Raw genomic sequence first — 25731 nt, forward strand, 5'->3', positions numbered from 1 at the left:
TATCATCATCATCGCCATCATTTCAACTGCGGAAGAAGAACGCCTTCGTTACGCTGCGCAGCATGGTGCAGAACGCGGGAGTTTGCTGGCTCGTAAACGACATGTGGATCAACGATGCTTGGCTGCCAAGCATCTAGGAATGTGGTGAGCCTTACATCTAGAAACGCAAGGCGGAATAGCGACACTTGGCGGCCGTGTGCAACGAGGGGGTTGACGAGCCCCTTTCGCACAAACGCGAGGCGAATGGGCAACGGGTGGCGACGTTGAGAGAACAGCGCGAACACGCACTCCGACAATCACTCAAGGAAGAATAGCGCAAACGAACAGGGACGCGATAGAAAACACGGGTTCTCGCAGACTAGCAACAATGGTACTTCTAAATCCGACAACTACCATGAGCGCATCAGGGGGGTGCATCGCAAAAAGTTGAACGAGGTCGTAGACAAGGTAAGGACGAGCATGCCATGATCCTTTCACGTAGACTAGGCAAGGACGTCATCGTGTTGTATACGTCCTCGCTCAACCTTTGTCTTGTACGCCCACGATAGTATTTCACCAAGCAGCCCAAACGTACACCTAAAATATGCGCGACGAGTTTGGTTTGCTACGCAGCGTCTGTGATAGGACTATGGCTCCAATCGGATATATCGTCGATGTTGAAGTGCCACAACTTTATATTGAGTGAAGTCTTCCCCAACGAAGACGTGTCACGCTTCGTGGCTAGCTCTAGGTGCAAGGGAACGTTGAAGAGGAACAGCGTGCCTCGAAGTTTCTCGTACCCCGATCGCCCTGCGTACTTCCACTGAAGGATTTAAGCGAATGTTTGGTTCCCTTCGAATTCCATTCATACGTATCGAAGAGCCTCATACACGGCACGCAGTTTGGCATCGTCTGGCAATCTTCAGCGTGCCGGTAGATATTTACGAACTTGTAACGAGTGGTAAGTGCGACGTCTCTCACAACCCGTCCGTTCATGTACACCTGAAGAAGGTACAAGTTTTGAAGCCAGTATACGACAAAAGCGTGGTGCGCAAGGCAGGTTTGAAGGTCTGACTTGACTTTTTCTTTCACAACAAGCTGTATTGACGGTACGGGATCTGGGTGCCTGAAGGTGATTTGGATCGCCACGCAGGCGAGTTAAAGCATGCGGCCATGGCGTAAGATTCTGAGGGTTTTCCATGTCACCTGATGATATGCGCCAGCAGAAGGTACTGTGAGACTTACGAAAGACTGGAAGGCGGTAGTTACCGATCTTCATGAAAGGCGCCTTCGCTGTGCGTGTCATCAGCTGTCACCTCAGCCAGTCATCCCTCCCCACGTTAAAAACTGGTGGAGAGACTGATCGTGTTTTCGCCAGAACAATCGACACTTCGAATATTTCTCGTTACGTCTCGTATTTGTCGATGCAGACACCGCTTTTCAGCTTTGTGCAAAGTCAACACCATCCTCTGACCTCATGGTACGACGAGTACTATTTTAAATGGCATCGGTGAACACGAACACTGGCCTCTATGACGACGCTTTACATATAAAGCAAGTGTACAGTTGTGTCTCTGGAATTGGGGTAAGCGGGGGAGAGCGTTGAAACGGCGACCGCATCTGTATCGAGACAATTGCTTCAATACATTACATTTTCCTAATCGCGATACGTTTGCCTAAATATTGCGCTGTATTTGTGGCATTAGCCTTAGACTTACATAGTAATTGTATTACCATTTGTGCAAGCAAGAGTGATTCGCTCATAAGCGCCATATTCGCCGATTCTTTTTTCTCTCTCATTCCTCAGTGTGGAAACGCGACGCTAAATTACTAACGGCAAACTGACATGAGATTGGTCTCCCGTTGTCTAGTGCGTATTGCTGTTTTGTTTCTTGCCCGATCTCCCGCAGCTGACATACGCAATCCGCATCGGGGAATAAACAAACTGAAATTCTTTTGCATCACCAAGACCATTACTTCACTGGCAAGGTTTCCTCTCAGCTTTGCAAGATTTCTGGCCACTCCAGTACCGGATTTAAACCATGAGCTTTTTCCTGGTCACATCGGTGCCATTTCAGGACTCGCTTACTATCCACGCAGATGCATCGAATGAGCGAAGGTCTTCGAAATGTCCATTGTGCTCAGTGGTGCTTCTGAGCTTGTGCCAGTGTCTTGGGGAAGCCATTATGTCCTCAGTGGTTGCCTGCTTCATAGCAGCCTCATTGGTTCACGCTGCCGTCTCACACGGTAAACATTAAACCTGCTTTCACATATAAACGTGTTACGTTCGAAGTATAGAACCGAATATATTATCTGATGGGAGCTACAGTGATGATGCAGGTTTTTGAAGCAAGGCGACTTAAACGAAGGGACTCATCGGATGGGAGATAGACGCGAGGGCCCAGCAATTCAAGTCTCGGAACTGCTAGGCCCTCGCGTCTATCTGCCAGCCGATTCGCGCCCAGTGATTCCCAGCGATTCTCCCAGCGATTTCCAGCCGAGTAGCAGAACCTAAAACAAAGTGTGTTAGATGGCAGGACCCTGCGGTGTAGGACCCGCAGGACCCTGCGGGACCCTGCGGTGTAAGCCCTCGAGGCAGAAGTGAGGCGATGGAATCAGCAAGCAAAGACAACAGTGAAAACAGAGGCTGCATCCAAGCCATTCGCCATGTTGTTTCTAGACAACCCTTTCGGTTACAACTGCTCGGTGAGCGTCTGCTTGTGGTTCTAGAGTGATCTCCCTGCCGTGCCTCTGCATATCACCAGGTGACGCAATTCTCGGAGTGGCCGACAGCGATTTCTCGATATTACGGTTGTGTTCTTCGTGTCTGCGTTTGGTCTGCAAACCCGAATAAACAAAACCGTTAAAACTGAACATGTCTCCAGAATATTATTTGCACTCACAACACAGCCACCGCTTCAACATTCGCGTTACCCATTAATTACCGTAGTGTGATCTTGGACCGATAAAAACGTGAAATGCCCGTCCCCAAGATATTTCAGAAGACTGTTACATCAGAGGGGACTCGACCACAACATGAGCCATTCGTCTAGGTGGGGCGCTCTAACGCAAAGCTATTCCAAGCTTTTCTATTCTAATTCTACAATCAACCCTCTACGATTTGTCAAAAAAATTTCGACCTCCCCCCCCCCTACCCTCTGCGCTTTTCTGTCACACGACGTCACAATACCGCGAAAACTCACTGCGTCAAAGTGATGCGCACGCGTTAAAGACGCATCTATAAGCCGAACAAAGCAATTTTTTTTCCATATAACCGGAGGCTGCCCGTTCCGAAAGGAATAAAAAATGGTTGCCCGCACATCGCTGTGACACTGGCTACTCGGAGCTGCCGGGAAGCATGGATTTATTTGCATTTTACAAGAAATTTTCGTGGCAGTATAACGCTATCGAGACCTTTCGGCACGTATACGACATCTCTATGCCAGCTCTTCTTTGCTGAGCATCCGTTTCAGCTGCATTTTTAACCTTCCACTGGACGCCTCGACAATTTTCGACCAGGCACCGCAAGCTTAAGAAAGGGAAGCAGACCAATCGCAGACGCCAGTGCCACCATCATCGTCCGGTTATCTACATTTACTCTGATGGCTCGGCCCTACCGAAACTCAAGCCCCTCGTCTCTTCTCAGCCAATTAAATAAGAACTGCTCAATGTAGCCAGCGCTATTCACTTTGAAAGCAAAAGAAATTGACATCATGTAAATGAAAAGTGCGCTTGATTGCACTTTTCGTACAACGCTGCGGATTACCGCCCTATACTTGCGTCAGTGGTTGCGTAAATATGACGTCAGGTGATTGGAATTAAAACAGATCGGAGTAGCTTTACGTTATAGGGATCCGTTTTAGCTGCATTTTTAACCTTCCGTTGCACGCCGCCGCGATTTTCGACCAGCCACCACAAGCTAAGTAAGGGAAAGCGAACGGTTAAGAGCGGAATTTTCGGGCATCCTGATTTCATCATTTACTTGTTAATGTTTTATTACATCTTTCATTTACGCTCCTAAATGACGTGTCTGTCATCATCACCACTGCACCTCGCGGCCACGCGCCTCTTCGTGAAAGGAAGAAGAAGATCATGAGCCCGCTGGTGTTGGTCACTGCTCTCGCTCTTCCTTTGGCCGAAGCATTCGCCTGGACAGTGAATCCCAACTACTACGAAATCGGTGAGTGACTGTCACCTACCTCTAGCGGAATGACTGGTCTGAAAGGAAAGCTGCTCAGTACATGCGCACTTAGGTACGCGTATGCATTGATGATCGCACACTGGAGCCTGTCACCCTCGGCCATATAACACAGGATTTATATCTTGTACTGATTGTGCATTGATTCTTCCCTGTCTTCAGCACTCACTGGTATTAAAGCTCCCGTACCAATGAACCTTTTTTAATCCTTAATGACAAGCAGCGTTCGACACGGTCTGAATAATGTGTGATCTGCTTGTTTATGGCATCAATACTTAGTTTGCACTCGATGATAGGTCGCTTGAAGTTTACATAGTATAGTCATTGTACACTTTGTTTTATACTGCGCTCCATTTAGACGCCCGAATAGCCTGATATTCCCCATACATCGTGTTCTGTCACTTCGTGCTACCGTCTGTTCATGATCATTCAGTCCCTTTTAAGCCTTCATCATGTGCATTAGCTGTTCAGGCACTTACGTCACCATCTCATCTCGCACAATCTACTTAGGGCGCGCCGTATGAGGCAAAGACAGTCTGCGCAAGTGTGCTTATCTATGTAAAGTCAATGAGGGACCAACGTGAAGACTGTGACTAATTGCTTATACACAGTGCATTTCATGAATATCTCTTGCAGTATATGCATGAAATGGGATGGAACGGGCCTCCATGTTCATGAATAATTATTATTGAGGAAAAAAAACACTCCTACTTTGATTGTTCTTACGGTTCTCCCTGCAGTTCGGTGTCTCACTGCATCAGACTTGAAGTGTACGTGTTTTAATTGTGTTCTTTTGCCGTATATATATTTAAGATTTTGTTTCTTCTCCTCCTAAATGATTTTGACGTCTATTTACCTCCTCCTTTGTATTTAAATTAGCTGTAAGCCTGCATGGGCTGAAATGTAGCTGGTGCTCTCTTTCGTACTTGTTTATATCTTTGCTCAAGGACGTTGAACAACGTGCTTCCGTGTACATATATGGGGTGCAAAGCAAGTTCATGCACAGCTTGGCAAAGCTTGAAGAATGGCATGGTCGTTGAAGCTCACCATTGGAAAGCGGTGACTATTTACCCACGCAGGAATAGTGGGAAAAAAGTCATCTGTATTCCTGTTTCTGTTTAAGCGTATAGTCTGCTTTCCAACGACGAGCCCCACGTGGCGTTGACCGTGGGGTCGTTCGCTTGTTCGTTCACGCTGCAGTGTCGCTGAACGACTTCTGCGACAACAAAGAGAACAAGAAGGACCTGCGCAACACGTCGCAGAGCAAGTCCGCGGCCATCGTGACGGCGACGCAGTTCCGCGACATGCGTGGCAGCATCAAGGACGGCTGCTCCATCGACCTGTCCACCAAGGGGACGGCGGGTCTGATCGTGTCCCTCGTCGAGATGAACCTGCGCTCGGGTGTGCTGAACCGATCCTGCATCGACTACGTCAACGTACGTTTGACGTCTGCGCGCGCGTGTTAGCGTGCGCCACAATTTCTCTCGTGAAAAGAGCGCTATGAAGGGCCTTAATGGTGCGGCCAGTATGGTTTGGGCTTATTTTGTCCGTGATTCCATATACTGAGAATTTTGTAGCTTTCTATACTACGCTCACTTTCCAGCACACTTAGGTGTTTGCGAAGTTCGGAGATATGCCAACCATGCACTAGTGTCGGAATGCAAGTGTAAGGTATTTCTTTTGGTGGACTACACCAAGTTGAATAACTGATGCCAACGCATAGACTAAGGTTATCACACACGGACACAAATCGTTTGGGGAATGAAACAACGCCTGCGTCATATTCCCTTTGGAGCTGCCGGACACACAATATAACAAATTCCAACTTTGGCATACGTTAAGCTACACATGATGGAAATTCAGTCTTTCATGCGTACAGTGGCGTAGCAACAGGGGGGGGCAGGGGGGCCGTGGGCCCCGAGTGCTAGGGGCCAATGGTGGGGGGGTGTCATATACGTCTGAAGACACCCCTCTTTCCGCCGGGGCTTGACTGGGCGCAAATGGCAAAGAATGCTCCGGTATCTAGTAGCCCGAGCTCATGTACCCGACGCGTTGCGCCGCAGAATTGTCGGCTGCAGCTCTATCAACACCCCACGAAATAATTGCACGAATGTGCGGCCTAAAAAATTAAAATGGTCACTGAACTACTCGCCTTAGCGGAACGTTTCATGTGTGGTGCGCTCGTGCCATGCGTTCATGCTGGGAGCAGGCGTCGCTAAACATACAGTCAGGCGTAAGGCGTTGAGGGTCTTGCGTCCCTCTTTCGTTCACGCGCAGCGAAGACGACCAAGGACAGCAGCGAGAGGGCGTTCAACGAGTGCGCCCGGCGTTCGCGTTTACGGCGAAGCGTTCGTTGAGAGCGACATTGCATAAGTGCGGCCATGAAAAGTCGCGAATGGGATTCACTGGATCGTCTTCAGACTCGGTGCCTGGAGTTCTTGGAATTTATCGCCAAATGGAACTTCTTACTTACTGTTACCTTTCGCTTGGTCCTCACGATCAGCGTGTCAGTTGCATCCTGCGAAAGGAACTTTTCCAAGTTAAAGCTGATAAAGATGTCTCTGCGCTTCACGATGAGTGATGAAATGCTGTCAAACTTGGCGATACTGACCATAGAGAAAGAACACGTAAAATGTATAAATTTTACTACTCTAATTAATGAGTTTGCAGTACCGAAGTGTCGGAACAAGAACTTCTGAAGGAAATGTGCCCTTACCGGTCATTACATTAGGGCGAAAGGCTCGATGTCCCAACATGGCTTGTGTATCGGCCATATGTATACAATGTTCTATTTATAAATTTTGAATCGTTGTATTCGTTCTTTATCAGTTTCTCGGTGTTCAATAAAAGATATTTTTCCTAGTCCTAGCTAACCGTTTCATTATCATTTTGTTGGTGTGTGACTTCATGTCACAAGTACAGTGTCTGTGTCAGCTACCCGCAATTTTATTTAAAAAAAGATTAATTTTGTAATAATATTTCCCGATATTCTATGACGTTTTGTGTCTTTGTGATTACTAGGAACTCTGTAGCGTGAAAAATATGACAGATAAGTTATAACCATATCCTTAATAATCTTTTAATTAGTACTTATAGAGAAAGCACTTCATTTCGAGAATCGAGGACTCACAGTCATATTAACTAAAAAAAAAACTTCTTAAACAAAATCGTTTTGGGTGCTACAGCCTACAGTACTTTGGCACTGCGGGCGGCGCCCAGTATGGCAGCAGCGACAGAAATAATAAATAGTGGACGAGTGACGTTGATCCCTCAATCATCTCCATTGCGAATGCAGATCAATAGTAGTTCAAGCTTTCGCTGGCACTGGCTTCACCGCGGCCTTCATTTTTTTTTTATGCGAAGCATATTACGAGAGCTCAACCCAGCTCCTCAGGCGCGGCGGTGTCGCCATGAAACCACGTGACACCGTGACGTCACGACAGAGGAGACGTGGCTTTGGCTCAACTCTTGCAAGACGGGCTGGGTGGGAATCGAACCAGGGTCTCCGAAGTGTGGGACGGAGACGCTACCACTGAGCCACGAGTACGATGCTTCAAAGCGGTACAAAAGCGCCTCTAGTGAATGCAGTGTTGCCTTAGAGACGAGCTGTTTCTAAGGCGTGCGTCTCTTGCTCAGGCGCACATTTCGTTGCCGCGCCGAACGCTGCTTTGCTCGACGCTCACCGCGTCCAATGCGGGGCGCGTAGTCGCTGCCCTGTAGCCCATTGTCTTACACCCCTTGGCGGGTCGACGGGAACGCTGTCGCGTTCCACTCTTGAAGGCGAAGCAGACTAACGCATGAGTTGTTTCTTCGTCTAGCCGAACCAAATATAGCCAAGCAACAGCAGTTCACCAGGCTAAACAGTGGTTCAACAACTAAAATAAAGGCTAGTATGCTTCGCATCCTGGGCTTAACCTTACCTAAGCCACAGCCATTTTTTTTATGGTGACGCCAAGAATCGACGCGATGCGTGCTCTATTCTGTACCCAATTTTAGGGTGGTACCGCAGCTCGGATAATCACGTTTGTCCGTATGGCAGCAAATAAAAACAAGGCTTTATTGATCAGAATAAAGAGAACTCGAAATTGTCATAGAATTGGCGCCCGCGCCGCAGGAAGGCAGGTGGAATTTTCTGATAAAGTGGGGAGATCAGCGTCACTGACACACAATTTAATTTTCGTTTTCGTTCAGGGCTGCCCACAGCCAAAATACTGCGCGCCATAGTACCTACGACGATTTTATGGAGTTGTTGTAGGGCAAGATATGAATGTCGGGCTTCAGTTTTGCAAATGCAATATTGCCGCTGACATTGGTAATTAAAACTTTATAAAGATAATTTTTGTTACCTGTGACGTGAGCCATATTTTCCACGATGCCGCATTTGTATTGGCTGCCAAGCCTTACAGTCTGACAGAAGATGTGCACATGCGCTTATCACAAGTTATCAGTGCAGCAACGTGTGTTATTTGGCGCAGAAAAAAACAGCGTGTATACCTGCTGCATTCGCGATCTCTGGGAAAGAAAGCGAAGGAAAGGGGAACCCGGGGACGTGCGCGGTATCCAAGGTGGCTGTAGTGGTGCTGAAACCCGGAAATTGTCGACATCCTCGCCTTCCTCGACAACACCCGGTTAGGGGGGGGGGGGGGGGGAGGGGTGACAGAAGACCTATGGGCCCCGGGTGCAAGACCACCTAGCTACGCCACTGCATGCGTATCAATACCTTAGCTGACAATGACCACAACTTTTTTCCATAACTTAGAGAGGCACGAAATGAATTGATTATGTCGTTTACAAACTTCTAAAGAGGTAGCATAGACGACTTCATTCTTAACTTCGTTCTTATGATTCCAAGCGTAATTTATGCCTCGTTGAGGTACACTTAATTTTTCGCACGACCCTGCAAGAATCATTGGGAACTCAAGGATGAAATTATCATGGGCTGTTCCGCCACACCGCTGCACTTTATTTAGAGTGCAGAACATTCGTATTAAGAACAGAAGCAGACAGCCATGGGCTCGCTACCAGCATTCTCGCAATCTTAAACTTTCGGGCAATTTCTTCTTGCTTAGCTTAACCCTTCTTCACATATTTGCACTACGTGCCTTCAATTTTCATTACGTATCCCTTACCCGCGTGTAGTTGCACTGTCGGTCGGTCGACAGTGCATTTACCGCCTGCCGCCTCTTATGTAAGATCCCCGAAAATTAGTCTTTTGAGGAATGAAAACTGAGCATGAACGCACTTGGGCGTTCCAAGCAAACACGGTCCTGGGTCGCGCAGATCGTGACCAAGTTCCACATCCCGAGCGACAAGGACGAGCGCTGCGGTCGCGTGCGTGCCGACGAGTACCGCTACTTCGCCACGTCGCAGTCGCTGCAGCTCAGGCTTCACTCGCGCACGCCGCTGTCGACGTTCTTCGACGGCTACACCCTCGCCGTGGTCGTCACCAGCTTCACCGAAGGTTCGTTGCCGGCATGCTGCCGCAACTTGGTGGGCGGTCGCCGTTGAACGGTCGTCGTGATGTGGTACTGCGGTTGACTTAATTGCGACATGTAGTAGCAGATACGCTACCGCTGTCTTGCAAGTTAGCCCTGTTGAGGCAGCTACGTGCGAAAAGGGAGAAAGTTTTTACAATGTCGAAGACCACGTGCAGAAGTAGGAAAATCTGTGTGTTAATGCCCAGGGCAAAGGACAAAAGAAATTAATTTGCGGTAAAGTCAAAATTAGTGAAAGCGTGTCTGCTTTCCCGCATTCGGCAATGGGTGTGCCGTTCACGTGGTCTAATACCGAAATCTCAGTTTTGTAGCTACGGGACGTATAGCAGTTTAGCCACCTGCGAGGCAGCAATAGCTCATTCCGCCGTCCTGTATGAAGACGCGTAAGCTGGGTTTTGAATTATTTCTTCACGTTCGGCATTTCAGTCTGCGCCGACATATAGCGCGTTTTATGTAGCTTTCCCTCGTCAAGACGCAAAGGGCGTCTCTAATCCTTAAAAAAAATCAAGTTTTGGAGCCTCGTGTTAAATATACGCTTACCTCCGCGCACAACTCGTCGTGTCCCGCTTACCGACACAGCTCGTTTTCCCGCCTCAGCCTCGTCACGTGACGGCGGCTGCGCGCCGCACGAGTTCCAGTGCGTGGCCGGCGGGCGCTGCATCTACAAGCACTACCAGTGCGACAACATCAACAACTGCGGCGACAACAGCGACGAAGAGCAGCTGGGCAACTCCATGTGCTGTGAGCATCGGCTTCATTGCGGAAACGCGCTGGCCTCTGTTCGCAGTGCTATAGGTTATCCGTTGAGCGGCCGCAATTGGAGACTCAAATATTCAAAACCTCGATATAGTCAAGGGGTCAGTATTGTCGATAGTTGAACTATCGGGGGCAGCGTAAAAAACACACGACGCAAGATAAAGAGAATAGACGGCACCAATGCCGGTCCACTCTGTTCTTTGTATTGTGTTTTTGTGCGCTGCCCCTCTTGTTTTTTTTTTTTGTGTCTACCTCGGCGACGTTAGCCGCATGGCTCTCGCATGTAAATGTGCGTCGTGTCCGGTGGCTGTCACCTCCAACAATGTCACTTGGCAACTTCGAACATAATAGGAAATTGAAGAAAGAAAGCGATGTTTTTTTTTATTATTTTGAAATCTCGGGTCGGGCTTGCAGTCTTTTACACGAAAGAATGGTTCGTGTGCAAACGGATGTTCGGTAATCACGATAGCTACGAGCTTTACAATGCGAGACGCATGTGGCTTGCGATACCCTAACTCTGCTTATATTTCGCTGGGACCCAAGTGGTTGGCGCGTTCTTTGCGTTGCTCAATATAAAGCGCTGTACAATTTGGACAAAGATGACCGGCCGTTAACAAAAGTCAGACTTTTTTTGCCCATCCAACGCACATGTTTTATGCGCTAGTGGTTCACCAATAGTAATTTTCTGTCAACAATAATGGAGAGAGCTACTGGTAAACCACACTCCGTTATTTTGAACGCAATAGCTACACTTTGATTTTTGAATTTCGTCGGTATTATCAGACATCATCTGCAGTTTAAGACGGCTAGTCATGAAATGTCGGCTTGGACCCACAACACAACACTACGGTACAAGTTATTATGAGTCAGCGGTGAAATAAAGCCTAAGATCGTAGCATGATGGCAACAAGAATTGAAAAAGTCATTAAATAATAATAATAATAATATTTGGGGTTTTACGTGCCAAAACCACTTTCTGATTATGAGGCACGCCGTAGTGGAGGACTCCGGAAATTTTGACCACCTGGGGTTCTTTAACGTGCACCTAAATCTAAGCACACGGGTGTTTTCGCATTTCGCCCCCATCGAAATGCGGCCGCCATGGCCGGGATTCGATCCCGCGACCTCGTGCTCAGCAGCCCAACACCATAGCCACTGAGCAACCACGGCGGGTAAGTCATTAAAGTAGAACACATATAAGAATAACTGAGTATTTAAATAACATCATACTTGTACAACCTTGTCTGTGTTTGCCTTCCTCAGGCCTATATAGGTATAGTTTTCACACTTGTTGTTTACCCGCTATCGTCCTTGCGCGATGCGTATTCACTACCAACTACCAAAATTAAACGTTGCCTGGAAAATAACGTTTTGGAACAAACTGTGCCTTTTCCCAAGGGCTAAACGATAGACTGCAATGAAAGAAACCTTAAATTTTAAAAAATATATGGGGCAGGGAGGTGCCGAAAGCTGCTTCGGTATGTATATTTACTTCAGGGCCCTTCTAAATTCGGTGGCATTGTTGGCGGGCGGGAAACTGGAACTAATGTCGTGGGTGACGGCCGCGGCACGGCTGGGCCTATTCGTCTACTGCTTCTCGCCGACCGCAGCATATTCGAGATGTTCGCTCTTCAGTTCACTCCATAACCAACTGAAACTAATCATGTGGACAAGTTAGTCGAAATCTTTAGTAGCCATCCGCGTTCGCTCAGTGCAGCCTCATGGTCCCTGACGACTTAAAGTAATAATTTATTGATAATTGAGTATGCTCAGCGCTAACCTTCCATATGCGACAGAATAATCGCGCAAAAGCTAGACATAGACAAAAGAGGGCGAGACACACAAGCGCTCGTGTAAGTCTCTCGCCTTCCCTGTCGGTGTCCTGTTCGCGCGCTATTAACCTCTCATTATGTATTCACTAACCAGCCCAAAGCGATCTCAACTGCCATGTGCGATGTCAAACATATTTAGTTATCGTGTTTTTGTGCGAAAGCTTCGCTCCTAAGCCTTCTCTGCAAATATTTACGCAACTTTCCGCGAATGGCTGTACTCGCGAGATTTCGTTGCTCTAGAATTGTGCATGCCACCGAGTTGAACCGAAGTCGACTCTGGATGGCTGCAATAGACACCCCGCGTCCTTCTCTTTGCGCAGTGATGCCATTCAGTTCCCTGGTCCTGATCGCCATAGGAACCGTGCAGTTCGCAGTCACGTGGCTTCTCGTCCTTTGTTGCTGCATTCGGAGCGCCCTCTCGTCGAAACAGGCAAGCTATAAGGCGACATCCGCCAGTGTGACACTTACATGCACAATTAAGATGTGTCGTGTGAAGGTTCTGTGACCTACACGGACGAATGAGACGTGCTAAGTGACGCTATCCTCCAGAGCTACCTATGGACGACCTTATTTACAGGATGTACCAACAATCGTGCACCATGATTTAAAAGTTTGCAAATTGCCGTGCGACTGGCCACTCGAGGCATTTTGCGCCTACTGCAATGGTTGGGGTTGGGCATGAAATAGATGGTAGCTGGCCCATGCCCTTGTCCAACTCATCCGCGCTGAGGACGCTGTTGAAGGGAGAGACTTGTTTTCAACGAGATCGAGGAATATTGGATTTATTTACAGTATCTACATGAGAACGTTACATTTCATCAGTCTAGCGTGACTGAAACAGGAATGCACACTCAGCAACTGCGCAACAGCTGCTTATAAACACTCTGTCCTCCCTAGATCCCTAGGTAAGGGAAAACGGCCGTTCGACCAAACGGAGCGTCCAAAGTTATCGTAGCCGACCCCCCTTTGAGGGTGAGGGTTTATGCACTCACTTCCGCACAGGTTGCACTGACCACACCAAGGTGAGTGGGTTCTCGCAGACGCGGTGCTTGACCCGAACAGGCGCCTCTTTATACCAGAGTCGTCTCCGCAGGCAGGGGCCGCCGCGTCGGTTCATTGACTGACGACTTCTAAGCTGCGTGAGACGGCACCACAAAATACCTTCGAGGAGCTCCTCTGCTCCAAACAGAGCGTGCCGGTGACGGCGTAAACACTAACAAAACTTGCTCCGCCGCCCGCCCATAGAAATGATGGCGCGGTCGGGCTGGGGACTGTCGTATTGTTGTCCTTTCAAAACGAGTCGCCGCCGCAGCCATGGTGGCGCCTATGTGCTCTTGACTTGGCGCATCGTTGTTTTCACAATGTGAGTCATCTCACCGGGCCAGGCAGATTTCGTCCTTCAAAGCGAGTCGTCGCAGCTGGCATGGTGGCGCCTTTCCGACGGTCGCTTCCCCGAAGATCGCAAGCCCCCACCGGTCGAACGTAACAGTATTCGCGGGCATCTTTCACACTCGGAAAAACACTTTTATGTAGCGCGCATAGAGCAACTCAAAGCTGTATCGCGAGTTTTTCTTGTTTCTCTGCAATTTTATTATTGACAGTTTTCATACAATTATAATATTTGAGTTGAATAATTAATTAATACTAATGTAATTAGGCGGAATGCAAGAGTAACCTTAATACTACCAAGCGACAGCAAACAGCATTACATTGGTTCTGTCTAGCTACGGGGCATTTGCATATATTATCATGGTGCATGATAGTTGGGACACCTTAATTTGTAAACAGTTTTTGTAAACAATTTGTAATCATTTTGTAAATATGACTGGTGTTTTTTCCTAACAGAGTTTTCAGATTTCGACTCTCTCAGATAACGCCATTCTGCTACCTGCGCGGAATTACTCGAAGAGGCAAGAATTGCGTGCGCGAGAAATTGAAATGTATAATTGACTAATTAAGAGAGTTTCATTTATTTTGAACTAGTCGCTATTGGGCGCATAGTGAGATTTACGAATTCAAGTCGGCGAGCACTCTAGCCACATTCACTCCGAGCGAATTTTTAAGCTAGCAGCAGTTTTGAGATAAGTTCGAAATTGCGGCAAAATGTACTGTCACTTCATACACTTGTTAACGTCGTTTTTCTGAAGCAATGTAGGAGAAATTTAAGTGGGACACTGATGGATTTCGTCGCAAAACATGGGGACGTACGTCAAATCTGTTACGAGGCAATTTTTCTTTTTGTAAATGGAAATGTCTTGCGAACTCTCGCGCTCCGAGTCCTAAATACCGGAATGTCCCGAAAAGTTATTACTTATAATTATTTGGTCAAAAGACAGTCAAATACGCATTTTCATTATTGTGTAAATGATGTCCACCTCTTCGAATAATTCAGTTTAAGGGCGACAACCACAGAGAAAAACATTCGACAAGAGAGGACACTCCCGTATCTCGCGGAAAAGACACGGCATGAAGGAAGCAGACACACTCAAACTGGTCAGAAGCCTGGTGGTCAGTAGAGTGACGTACAGCCTCCGGTACTACCACTGTACGAAGCACGAAATGCAACAAGCGGACGCAATCCTGAGGAAAGCCCTCAAGACGGCGCTCCACCTACCACAGTCAACATCGACCGACAAACTCCTGGCCCTGGGGCTACACAACAGTCTCGAGGAGCTCCAAGAAACGCAGGTAATCGCGCAAATGCAAAGACTAAGGCTATCGGCAACGGGCAGAAGACTCCTGAGTAGATACGGCGGTGAAGCTACCATAAAGGAGACACAAAGCACGGAGACGATACCGGACGAATACAGAAACACAATCAAAGTAGCACCGATACCCAGCAATATGGACCCGAACCTACACATGGCACGAAGACAAGCAAGAGCAGAGTATGTACAAAGAACACTGGCAACTAGACATGACACAGTGTACGTAGACGCCGCTACCTACACTCAGGACAAAAACCACAAGAAAAGCAAAGTCGCAACGGTGATCAACTCGGACCTAAAAGAAATCACCAGCGCATCAATTCGGAACTGTACGGTAGTTGAGGCCGAAGAGGCAGCCGTGGCTCTAGCAGCAGCGGAGGGCTACCGATCCAACAGGCCCTTAACCATACTCACAGATTCACAAGCAGCATGCCGCAACTACCTAAACGGCAGAATCAGCCACAGCGCGCTCCGCATCCTCCGCTCAAGTGGCAAAACCGTCAACAACCAGGCCAAACACACGATAGTTTGGGTGCCGGGACATACCGACATTACGGGAAATCAGGAGGCCGATAGAATAGCTCGAGGGCACGCAACAAACCGAGCATCCAACATTCCCGACCCCGCTGAGGAACCCGAGCCGGTAGCCCAAAGCTATTCAGAGATTCTAAATTACTACAGAGGCATCAGACGAAAATACCCGCCCCCTCACAAACAACTAAACAGAGAAGACGCCGTAGCATGGCGACAGCTACAAACGGGAACATTCCCGTGCCTAAACATACTAAGCAAGATCTACCCCACGCAGTACGAGAGCAAGTGCCCATGGTGTGGAGACAAACCAACCCTATACCATACCACATGGGCTTGCCAGAAAACAGAAGGGCTAGCCATATTAAAAAATGGCTGTGGCTTAGGTAAGGTTAAGCCCAGGATGCGAAGCATACTAGCCTTTATTTTAGTTGTTGAACCACTGTTTAGCCTGGTGAACTGCTGTTGCTTGGCTATATTTGGTTCGGCTAGACGAAGAAACAACTCATGCGTTAGTCTGCTTCGCCTTCAAGAGTGGAACGCGACAGCGTTCCCGTCGACCCGCCAAGGGGTGTAAGACAATGGGCTACAGGGCAGCGACTACGCGCCCCGCATTGGACGCGGTGAGCGTCGAGCAAAGCAGCGTTCGGCGCGGCAACGAAATGTGCGCCTGAGCAAGAGACGCACGCCTTAGAAACAGCTCGTTTCTAAGGCAACACCGCATTCACTAGAGGCGCTTTTGTACCGCTTTGAAGCATCGTACTCGTGGCTCAGTGGTAGCGTCTCCGTCCCACACTCCGGAGACCCTGGTTCGATTCCCACCCAGCCCGTCTTGCAAGAGTTGAGCCAAAGCCACTTCTCCTCTGTCGTGACGTCACGGTGTCACGTGATTTCATGGCGACACCGCCGCGCCTGAGGAGCTGGGTTGAGCTCTCGTAATATGCTTCGCATAAAACCCGAGTGCGGAACAGTGGGAGAGGATGCTGTCCAGCGACATCCTGAAAGTCCAACAAGGACTAGTAAGACGTGCACGCAGGGCAGCTACCCTCAGCGGAGCCTTGGACTAGGGGAACCGACCCTGGAGAGAAGATGGAAGACTCCATCTGATGCCGCGAAAATCACTGCAAAATAGAGCAAATAAACGTTTTTCATCATCATCATCCCGTAGAGCCCAGTGGCCGAATTTATTGTAGCGCACCAAGTGGCTGATATATCGGAAACGCACTTTCGGTTATGAATGTGCGCGTTTTGGACGCTGGCTGGAACGCTTTACGCCGACTGCGCTGAGTGGCGTGGCATGTGCATTTGCTTCTACTACTCAACCTTCCTCAACCAACACTGGGCTGCAGAAACGTTACCAGAGGAATGGAAACACGCCGAGATTGTAATGATCCCCAAACCAGGCAAAAAGCTACAGGTAACAAACTTAAGGCCAATCTCCCTCACATCGTGCTTAGACAAATTATATGAGAGGATAGTAACAAAAAGACTACAACATTACATTGAGGAAAACGAGCTATACCCCCATAGTATGTTCGGTTTCCGATCCAAGCTTTCGACACAGGATGTCCTTCTCCACATTAAACATGCGGTTCTCAGCAACATACCATACAACGGACAGCACTTTTTAATGGCACTAGCCATAAAAGGAGCTTTTGACAATGTTAGCCACGCGGCAATCCTGGAAGGCCTTAACAGCGTAGACTGCGGGAATAAAGTACACGGATATGTCAAATCCTTCCTCTCCAATAGAACAGCAACAGGTTTGGGAGAGATCCGATCGCAAAAATTCCCCACACCAAACAAGGGGACACCCCAAGGTTTAGTATTTTCTCCGATACTCTTTAACATCGCAATGATTGGCCTAGGGCATAAACTAAGCAAAATCGATGGCATACAACACGCCATGTATGCAGATGACATTACCATCTGGGCCACTAAAGGCTCGCTGTGCCAAAAAGAAAGCTATCTGCAAGAAGCAGCCACTTGCGTGGAAGAATACGTCGGGGAAAGAGGCCTTGAGTGCTCAACGGAGAAATCCGAGCTTCTGAGAATTGCACAGGGCAAGAAAAGCAAAGAAAGCCTTGACATGCGGCTAAGGGGGCAGCCGATACCGGAAAGCCAACAAATCAGGATCCTTGGAATGTGGGTGCAATCCAACCAGCGCTGCACCCACACGCTGAAAACACTCAAGCAGTCAACAACCCATATAGCACGCATGATCACGCGGGTGTCACAAAAGGGATATGGGATGAAAGAAGGAGACACACTTAAGCTGGTTGGGAACCTCGTGGTCAGCAGGGTCGCATACTCACTCCCGTACTTCAACTGCACCACACAGGAAATACAAGAAGCAGACACCATTTTACGCAAAGCGTACAAAACAGCACTTCACCTGCCGAACAATACATAGAGAAAGTAATGGCACTTGGTTTAAGCAGCACCTCCGAAGAACTAAAAGAAGCCCAAAGTATCACACAGCTCATGAGACTCCAGCAGACAAAAACGGGAAAGGAACTGCTAATAAGGCTAGGCTTCGCGGAATCAATCAAAGAAACCCCAAAGAATGGAGGGGATTCCTGGTGAATATCGGAAAACATACACTGTTAGCCCCTACCCAAAAACATGGACCCAAACCTCCACACGGCGCGAAGGGATGCAAGGGCGAAATACGTCGAAAAGTACCTGGCCACAAAAAACACAACAGTATATATACACAGACGCTGCAGTATACGCCAAGCAAAGAGGCAGAAGCATAGTAAAGGCAGCTGCGATAGTAATAAACCCGGACTACAAAGAGGTCAGTAGCGCGTCGATGAAGGACTGCTCGGTAACAGAAGCTGAGGAAATAGCCGTAGCTCTAGCGGCAGTGGAGAGCTACCGATCCGAAAGGTCTTTAACAATACTCACCGACTCGCAAGCTACGTCTCGGAATAACATGAACGGCAGAATAGGATGCAGAGCGCTTCACATCCTCCGCTCCTGCAGGGCTAACAACAAAGTCTGGCATACAATTTTCTGGGTACCGGGACACGCTGGAATAGAAGGGAACCTAAGGGCGGACAAGGGAGCTCGAGGGCACACAAACCGAGCGGCCACAAGCACCGACCCTGAGGAACCCATACCAGTCAACCCAAGCTACTCAGACATTCTGAATTACTATAAGGGGGTCCGAATCAAATACCCTCCACCCCACAACATCCTAAATCAGCATGAAGCAACCGCTTGGAGGAGGCTGCAAACAGGAACATACCCAAATCTAAACACACTAGGCAAGATGTTTCCCACCCACTACAGATATATTTGCCCCTGGTGCGGCGCCAAGCCCACCTTATATCACATTACATGGGCATGCGTTCACAGTCAACAATTCCTTGAAATAAAAGACCCGAGTGCGGAGCAGTGGGAGAGGGTGCTCTCCAGCAGTGACCCGAAAGTCCAGCATGGACTACTAAGGCACGCTCACCGAGTAGCCACGCTCAGTGGTGCCCTGGAATAGGGGCGCCGACCCTGCGCAGATGGGGAAGAAGACCGTGAAGACGGCCGACCACATCTGCCACCGCTAATTTCTAACCAATTAGAGCAAATAAAGTTTATCTCCTCCTCAACCGCGTGCTCTCTTGGTGCGGAATCAATTTTTTATTTAGTAAAATAAATATGATTGCGAGCGACCTTTACAAGCCTCCATCGAATCTGTGCAAGGTGCAATTTCATAAAGTAGGGGCAAGACAGCGTATGAAATGAAGAAAGGTATTTTGTTCTATATAAATGCTCGTTCCGGGCTTTTTGTCCGTTTATCCAATCTTCTAGCAACACGTGCTTAAAGGGAAGCTGAAACACTTTTCGAAAAAAAAATGAGTTCTCTGCGGCATTCTACAGTTTAGAGTCCCCTGAACACGAATATCTCGTTCAAAAAGGGCGGAAACAAGCGCAAGGGGCTGTTTTTTCATGAAAACGCGCACCAGCGCCTCAGGGTATCGCGCGAACGCCGCTGTTGCCCGTGATTGGTCGGAGCCACTGTGACGTCAATGGCGGCAGTCGCCGGTCGGCGCCGCCGTTTCCGAGCGTAGCACGCTGTTCTGTTCTGGCTTCATAGCTGAGTTGAAAGCATTATGGAACGTTCTCGCTGTCTCGGACAGCTTGTATTTTCGCCGCACATGTTCGAACCGACCGCCGATACGGAAAACGATGGCGGCAATGGCGGCAACGACGATGTTGAGCGCACCAAAAGCGAGAGCGATGTGTGCACCTTCTCGCGCGTTGGAAATCTTAGCTGTTACGTATGCTTTTTTTTTTCATGTAGCTGCACGTTCCAATGACGGGAGAAAAAATGCGCTAAAGTGTCACTGGGAACTTGCTGCTGGAAGAATGCCGAAGTACTAACTTCTCATTAGATTGTAAACACGGGTACAATTCTGCGATGTCAAGCACCTTGCCGCTGCTTGTCTAAAGTCCCGTGGTTTTCTGAGCGTTGATACACGATCGCGAACATAAGTGCCACGTTTCAAAGCGCGCACATGCAGTGCTGCGAGGTACAGTCATGGAAGTTGCTTATCATACACATCCAGATCGAGATGGTCAGGGGGATTATATGTGCAAGATTCAGAATATGGTTCGACGACTTTGATATTGTGGCTCGATCAAGAATCGGTATGCGCGCTCCATGCTAGTGTTGACATAAAGATATTAGGCAGTTTTAGCACCACCGTGTGGTAAACATGATAACCGCAACCGTACGTCGAATGTCACTAGGCAAGCCTATACTCCATTTCATACCTCAGGTTCAACGCTGTGGAAGCTACGCACGAAGTCCGGTTACCAAAATGTATTACTGCGCGCGTTTCCGTCTATGGTTCGCAGCGTGCCAGCGGCATTTGCTCGCGCGAGCAAGCGCGTGAAGCTGCCGCGACGGGCTGCAATTAAAGAATGCCGAAAAGAAAATTTATTTAAAAGAACGTGTTAGCAGCCGTATAAGTACACGGATTGTTTCTATGGGTAAATTCTTTTTTTTCATTCAGAACTGAGCTTATATATGAAAAGTTTTCAAAAAAATCGGGTCAAGAAACACCGAACTTTTTCTAAGTGCGAACGCAGCCACTGCAAGAAGTATCTCAAGCCTCCACAGCGTTGCACCTGATGTATGAAACGGAATATAGCAACGCTAGCAACAACGCGTTTCCGCATTTGTCGTAAGGCTATCCGGCTATCACTGAAGTGGTCCGAGCACAGCACAGTTGATTTCGTCGGCACGAACTTATCTCTCCTCACCGCACTGGGCCGCAAGCTTCTTGTCCTTCGGGAACCTGTGAAACACCACATCGTCTCGCCCGCGTGTGTTCGCGCAGCCGAATGCTGCACAGAACGAGGGCATGTTGGGCGCCCTTGGCTGTAGGCACTCACGCAGCACAGAAGGAAAGAACAGTTTACGAAAATCGCAAAACAAACGTGAGCGGCGGCGGCGGCAAATCTCTCGTAGCGCCGTTCAGTAAAGCGCAGGACGGTAAGAGGCATGCCAACGCATGCCAGCACGCCGGTCCGGCAGCTCGGTCCCCGCCAGTGACGTCACTCTCGCCGGTTCTCTCCTCTGGCAACCACCTCACCCGGCGCTCCGGGAAGCGATGGGGGCGTGTCCGCGGGGGTGATTTAGAAAGTGATTTCCGCCCCTTATAATAACAAAACGAAAAAGACAATTTCGGAACCGTAAATTATTAGGTCTGTTCTTCCCAATCCCAGCAATTCATGGAAATTGAAAACCGTTTCAGCTTCCCTTTAAGCAGCAGCAGTTCCCGTACGAAGCTCCACAGGATGGTATCAGTTGAAAAAAAGTAAATTAAAAGCGTGTGTCATTTTGGTATTTAGACCTTGTAGGAAAACTCCGCGTTGACGCGAAACCTGTGAAAGTGGTCAATGGCTGACATTACGCATAAAGAAAAGTGATGCGATTTTATAAACATAGCATAGAAACCGTTCGACTCATTCCAAACAATACCATGCATAAGATATGAGGAAAGCGTACCCCTATTCTCGGCCTTACTTCCTGCACTTAAAAGCACAAATAAACAAGCGTCTACGCGTTTCCAAAAGAACGCGGGTTCAACTGACGCGGTGGTACGCTACGTATACACAGAAGCAGCCACAACACAAGTTCCCAGCCAGTCCGCACTAGACGTTCGCAGAATGCCTATTATTCGCACTCGAGACGGTGCCAAGCCTGTTTTAAGTTTAGAAGACTGAATTTGATTGCAATAGCAATTATATGGACATTTTAGGCGCATTTCTGCTGCCGCCGTCACAGTGTTGTTCCGTATCAGTTAAGTATAAACCCCAAGCAAGCGATCTTGTACGCGACAGCGACAAGCGACGCGATGGAGATGGCTGTCGCGTTCGCATGTCTCCTACAAGTCGCACCCCATGCGAGCCATGACATCTAGCGACGTCTCCCCGGTGTTGCCGGTGTGAGGGTAGCAATATAGGCGCTGAAACTAGCATGACGCTTGCTTTATTAACTTAAATTCATGTGTTTTAGTGTAAAAAGCAGCATAAAATATTTCTGAAGGTATTCTAGTAGGTTCTTATCCTTGCACTATAAAAATTCAATCGTTTGCTCGTTCCGTGCTACAATCGGTAGTACTTGAGTGATGTACACCCACTTCCGGCTTCGCGCTATTTGCTAGTCGCTCATAGCATTCCCGGGTGACGAGCGACAAATTCTAGATTTGCAGAACCGAGCGATCGCGCGGCAGGACCCAGCGATCTGTTCAAGCGGCAGCCCGATCCGTCGCTCGAAGCCGTCGCTCGTCGCTGTCGCGCCCAAAATCGCGCTCATGGGGTTTACCCCCGTATGCAGAAATGCAAATTAAGTCGAAGCACCTGCTTGACTTGATTTAGATGACGCCTGGCGTTAACGTGCCGAAGACGCTCACTGCGTTTCCTTCGGCGCGTTCCCGATAGGCGTCACTCGGATCAAGTCAAGCATGGGCTTCAACTTAAGTTGCATTTCTGCATACGGGGGTTAGTCTCTAAAGCGCGTGAAGGGGAGAAGGCGAACGAGGATCACGCGTACGCTAGCGATGAACGCGGCCCGGATGTGTGCCCTCTCCTGTAAGCGCGAGGAAGCGGGCTGAGGCGAGGGAGAAGGGGCGTTCAAGGTGCCTCTTTGTCCTCCTCGCCCGCCGCTCCATACGGAGCGGAGACAAAATGAGTTACAAAAATATAGGGGCCCATAGAAAGCATCACAAACATGTCCCAATAAGATTCAGTACACGCCTAACTACGCCACAACGCCAACACTCTCTTTCTCTAAGTGTGTCACAGCGTCCAGTGCAGCGAGCGTGCCCAAAAAGTACCAAAATATGTTACAATAATGTTGGGGCCCATAGAAAGCGTCACTAACATGTCCGAACAAGACTCAGTACACGCCTAACTGCGCCATAACGGCCGAGCTCTCTTTCTCTGTGTCGCACCGTCTAGTGCAGCGAGCATGCTCAAAAAGATGAAAAAGCTGAATTTCGGGACTCGCTGTTTTGGAAGAGCTTCTTGAATATTCGAGCGAGTGCTGAGAAACTCGCTACAGAAAAGCAATGCTCCTGACCGGATATTGGTGGAGTTTATAAAGCGGAACCACCATAACTAACGCGACAACGTGCGGCGTGTCCTCAAAATTCTGCCTGAATGCGATTGACACGCTGGAAAACTGTTGATCACGAATAGTTTAATGGGAAACTCTATCTCGCTATGCGTCTAGCAAAGAGACACAAGTTCATCAGCACACAACTAAACAAAAAAATTTTATGAAGGAAAAGAGTTACGGGCCGAATAGTGGAATGCACCTCCAACTGACTTTTGGTTTCGTGCTATATCAATCACATATTATAACCTATCTACATGACTGTGTTCACGCGCTTTTACTTAGGTCTTCTATCACGTTTCGTGAGGAATGCTGAAATCACTCTGTTATTCTCTCAACTCGGACAGGCGGTGTTGGAGGACCGCACGGAAGTCGAGACGCCGCAGATTCCGAGCAGCACGGTAGCGGCCCCGCGGCGCAACACTGCAAGCCTGGAGGACAACGAACGGGGCACCATCAGCGAAGAGATGCAGACCGAGGCCCTGACTCCAGAGGGCGACGCCCAGCTCTGGGGTCTAAGCCCCGTCGGCCAGGCCAGGAGCTCATTGTCGCGCGCCTATCGCGGTCCCCTGTTCTCCTCCATTAGGAAGAAGGAGTCGGAAGAAGAACAAGTGCCCATGTCGCCCGCGTCGTAGCGACTTCGCACGTGCTCTCCGCCGCATCCTACGAACACGGACTGGACATTTTGGGAGAAATGCACCGAGACGAAAAATTTAACGAACCCAACTTTCTTGTAACCTATCGATAGCGTACGTGTTAAGATATATATGTTACCTGCGCTTGTTGCAGGCCTACATTACAATGACACTCCACACTATTATGAACGTGCGAAAGACCCCCCGAAAATGTTATACACTGCACCACTGGTAGTGCTGCAAGCCGCATGGCCGCTGCGCTGCCCACCACCAAGCGAGTGATATATGTTGTATCGTCACAGATCCAATTTTACAAAGTGCGCGACAACCGTGGAACCGTGTTCACGTTTATTGAAGAGCAAAGAAAGCTCGGTAGCTTGGTTTAGTTGGTGTCTTCTGGCATTGCCGCGCGGTACTGATTGATAAACAAGCGCAATAACTAAGTACAAACTGAGTAGCGCCAAAGTACAGCACTGCTCGGCACCAATGTCGCTCGAGAAGCAGCATGCGTGCTCGAGGCCAATGCACGGGCTTTCGTCAAGCAGGCGGAAGGCTACTTGCACGAAACATCGATGAATGCACCGGCAGGTAAATTTCCGTGCAGTAAGTTTTAGGGATTAATGAAGCTTGCGATAAACGTTTTGCCTTTATCCCTTGACAACTTGCCCTATGGTAGCTTACTGTTTCTTAGGTTGGGGTGCGCGAATAGCCATTTTTCAGATCGAATCGAATATGAATCGAATAGTGCCTGAAACTAATCGAATCGAATATCGAATATATTTCAAATAGCTTTCGAATTATGAACAGTGGTTTTCACAATTAACATAAAACAATGTTCACGTCCCAGTATTCTTACTGTTAGCAAGTTTCTGTCATTACGTAGTACGTTATGCTAAAAAGCGCAAATGGAGCATTAGAGGCAAGGCAAGTAGATTCTTCGAATGCACAGGGCTCTTCAGGGAATGCGGATGATCGCTGCACTGTCTATAAAATGTAGCTACCTATAACTGACGTAGCCTGCTCCACCGCACAAGTTCTCATGTTTTATGTCTGTCTATACGCCTGCTGGGTGAGAAGGTATCATACGTTTGCTCAAATTTTAAGTTTATTTGGGCGCAGTTGATCTGAAGTAACCGCAAGGTATTCGAAAAATATTTGAATTTACGAATACCGAGTAGTCGACTCGAAGACCGAATCGAATGGGAGGCTGTTCGATACGTTACGAATACTCGCATGTCCCTAGTCTAACGCTACGGGTCCTGACTGTGTTTACTCAGAGTTAAAATTTCGTGAGGGGCCTCGGTTCGAGACGCACAAAAAATGTGAAAAAGAATGTCTTCAGCTATGCGCACTCTGTGCGAACTGATCCGAGGGTGTGTTAACTGCGAAAGGATTAGCACAGCAGCCAGAACGCTCCGAAGGTGTATACGCGCAACATCGACTGCTTAATGTTGCCGCTACCAGTGATGTCTATCCGCCCCCCCCTCTACCCCCTGCCGCATGCCAATTGAAACAGCGGCACTGCCTGGTTAGGTACCAGGACGTCTCCTACACAGTACAACTAACTCTATAGCACGGGTTTCATTCCACACAGTATAGTTATTTTGGATGCATGAGGTCTGCTTCCATGCGAAATCCTTAAAAAGTGTAATTCTGATTGGAGGGCCAGCACGGTACGCAATGAGGAGGCAGTTGAAGATGTCAATGACGCGTATGTCTTATTGGCTTGACAACATTTTAGTTGTGACACGCAGCCGAATGGATATATCTGCAAAAGTAAAGCCAGTATTGGAGACAGACCTCACAGTGCATGTCTTTGACAGCCTTCGACGAACTTATTTGGTGCCAGCATAGATTGCCCATGTATGTGCCAGTACGTCCGTTTGCTTGGGTAACTACGTACAGTCGCGGACAGAATATTACGGACCATGAAATCTAAGAAAAAGCTGAATATCTCCGCTACCTGACAA

At 48.4% G+C, this 25731-nt stretch overlaps 1 protein-coding gene across 1 annotated transcript; it reads left to right on the forward strand.

Annotated features, from left to right (window-relative positions):
• The first annotated feature begins 99 nt into the window (after positions 1-99).
• LOC139055460 (uncharacterized) lies at positions 100-24276 on the forward strand. Its single transcript, XM_070532945.1, has 7 exons — positions 100-144; positions 4063-4159; positions 5378-5613; positions 9458-9638; positions 10270-10413; positions 12581-12690; positions 23474-24276. The coding sequence occupies exons 1-7, from the start codon at positions 115-117 to the stop codon at positions 23759-23761; spliced, it is 1086 nt and encodes a 361-aa protein (XP_070389046.1). The 5' UTR covers positions 100-114; the 3' UTR covers positions 23762-24276.
• The last annotated feature ends 1455 nt before the right edge of the window (positions 24277-25731 follow it).

The sequence above is a fragment of the Dermacentor albipictus genome, chromosome 2, assembly GCF_038994185.2.
Source record: "Dermacentor albipictus isolate Rhodes 1998 colony chromosome 2, USDA_Dalb.pri_finalv2, whole genome shotgun sequence".
Taxonomy (NCBI): domain Eukaryota; kingdom Metazoa; phylum Arthropoda; class Arachnida; order Ixodida; family Ixodidae; genus Dermacentor; species Dermacentor albipictus.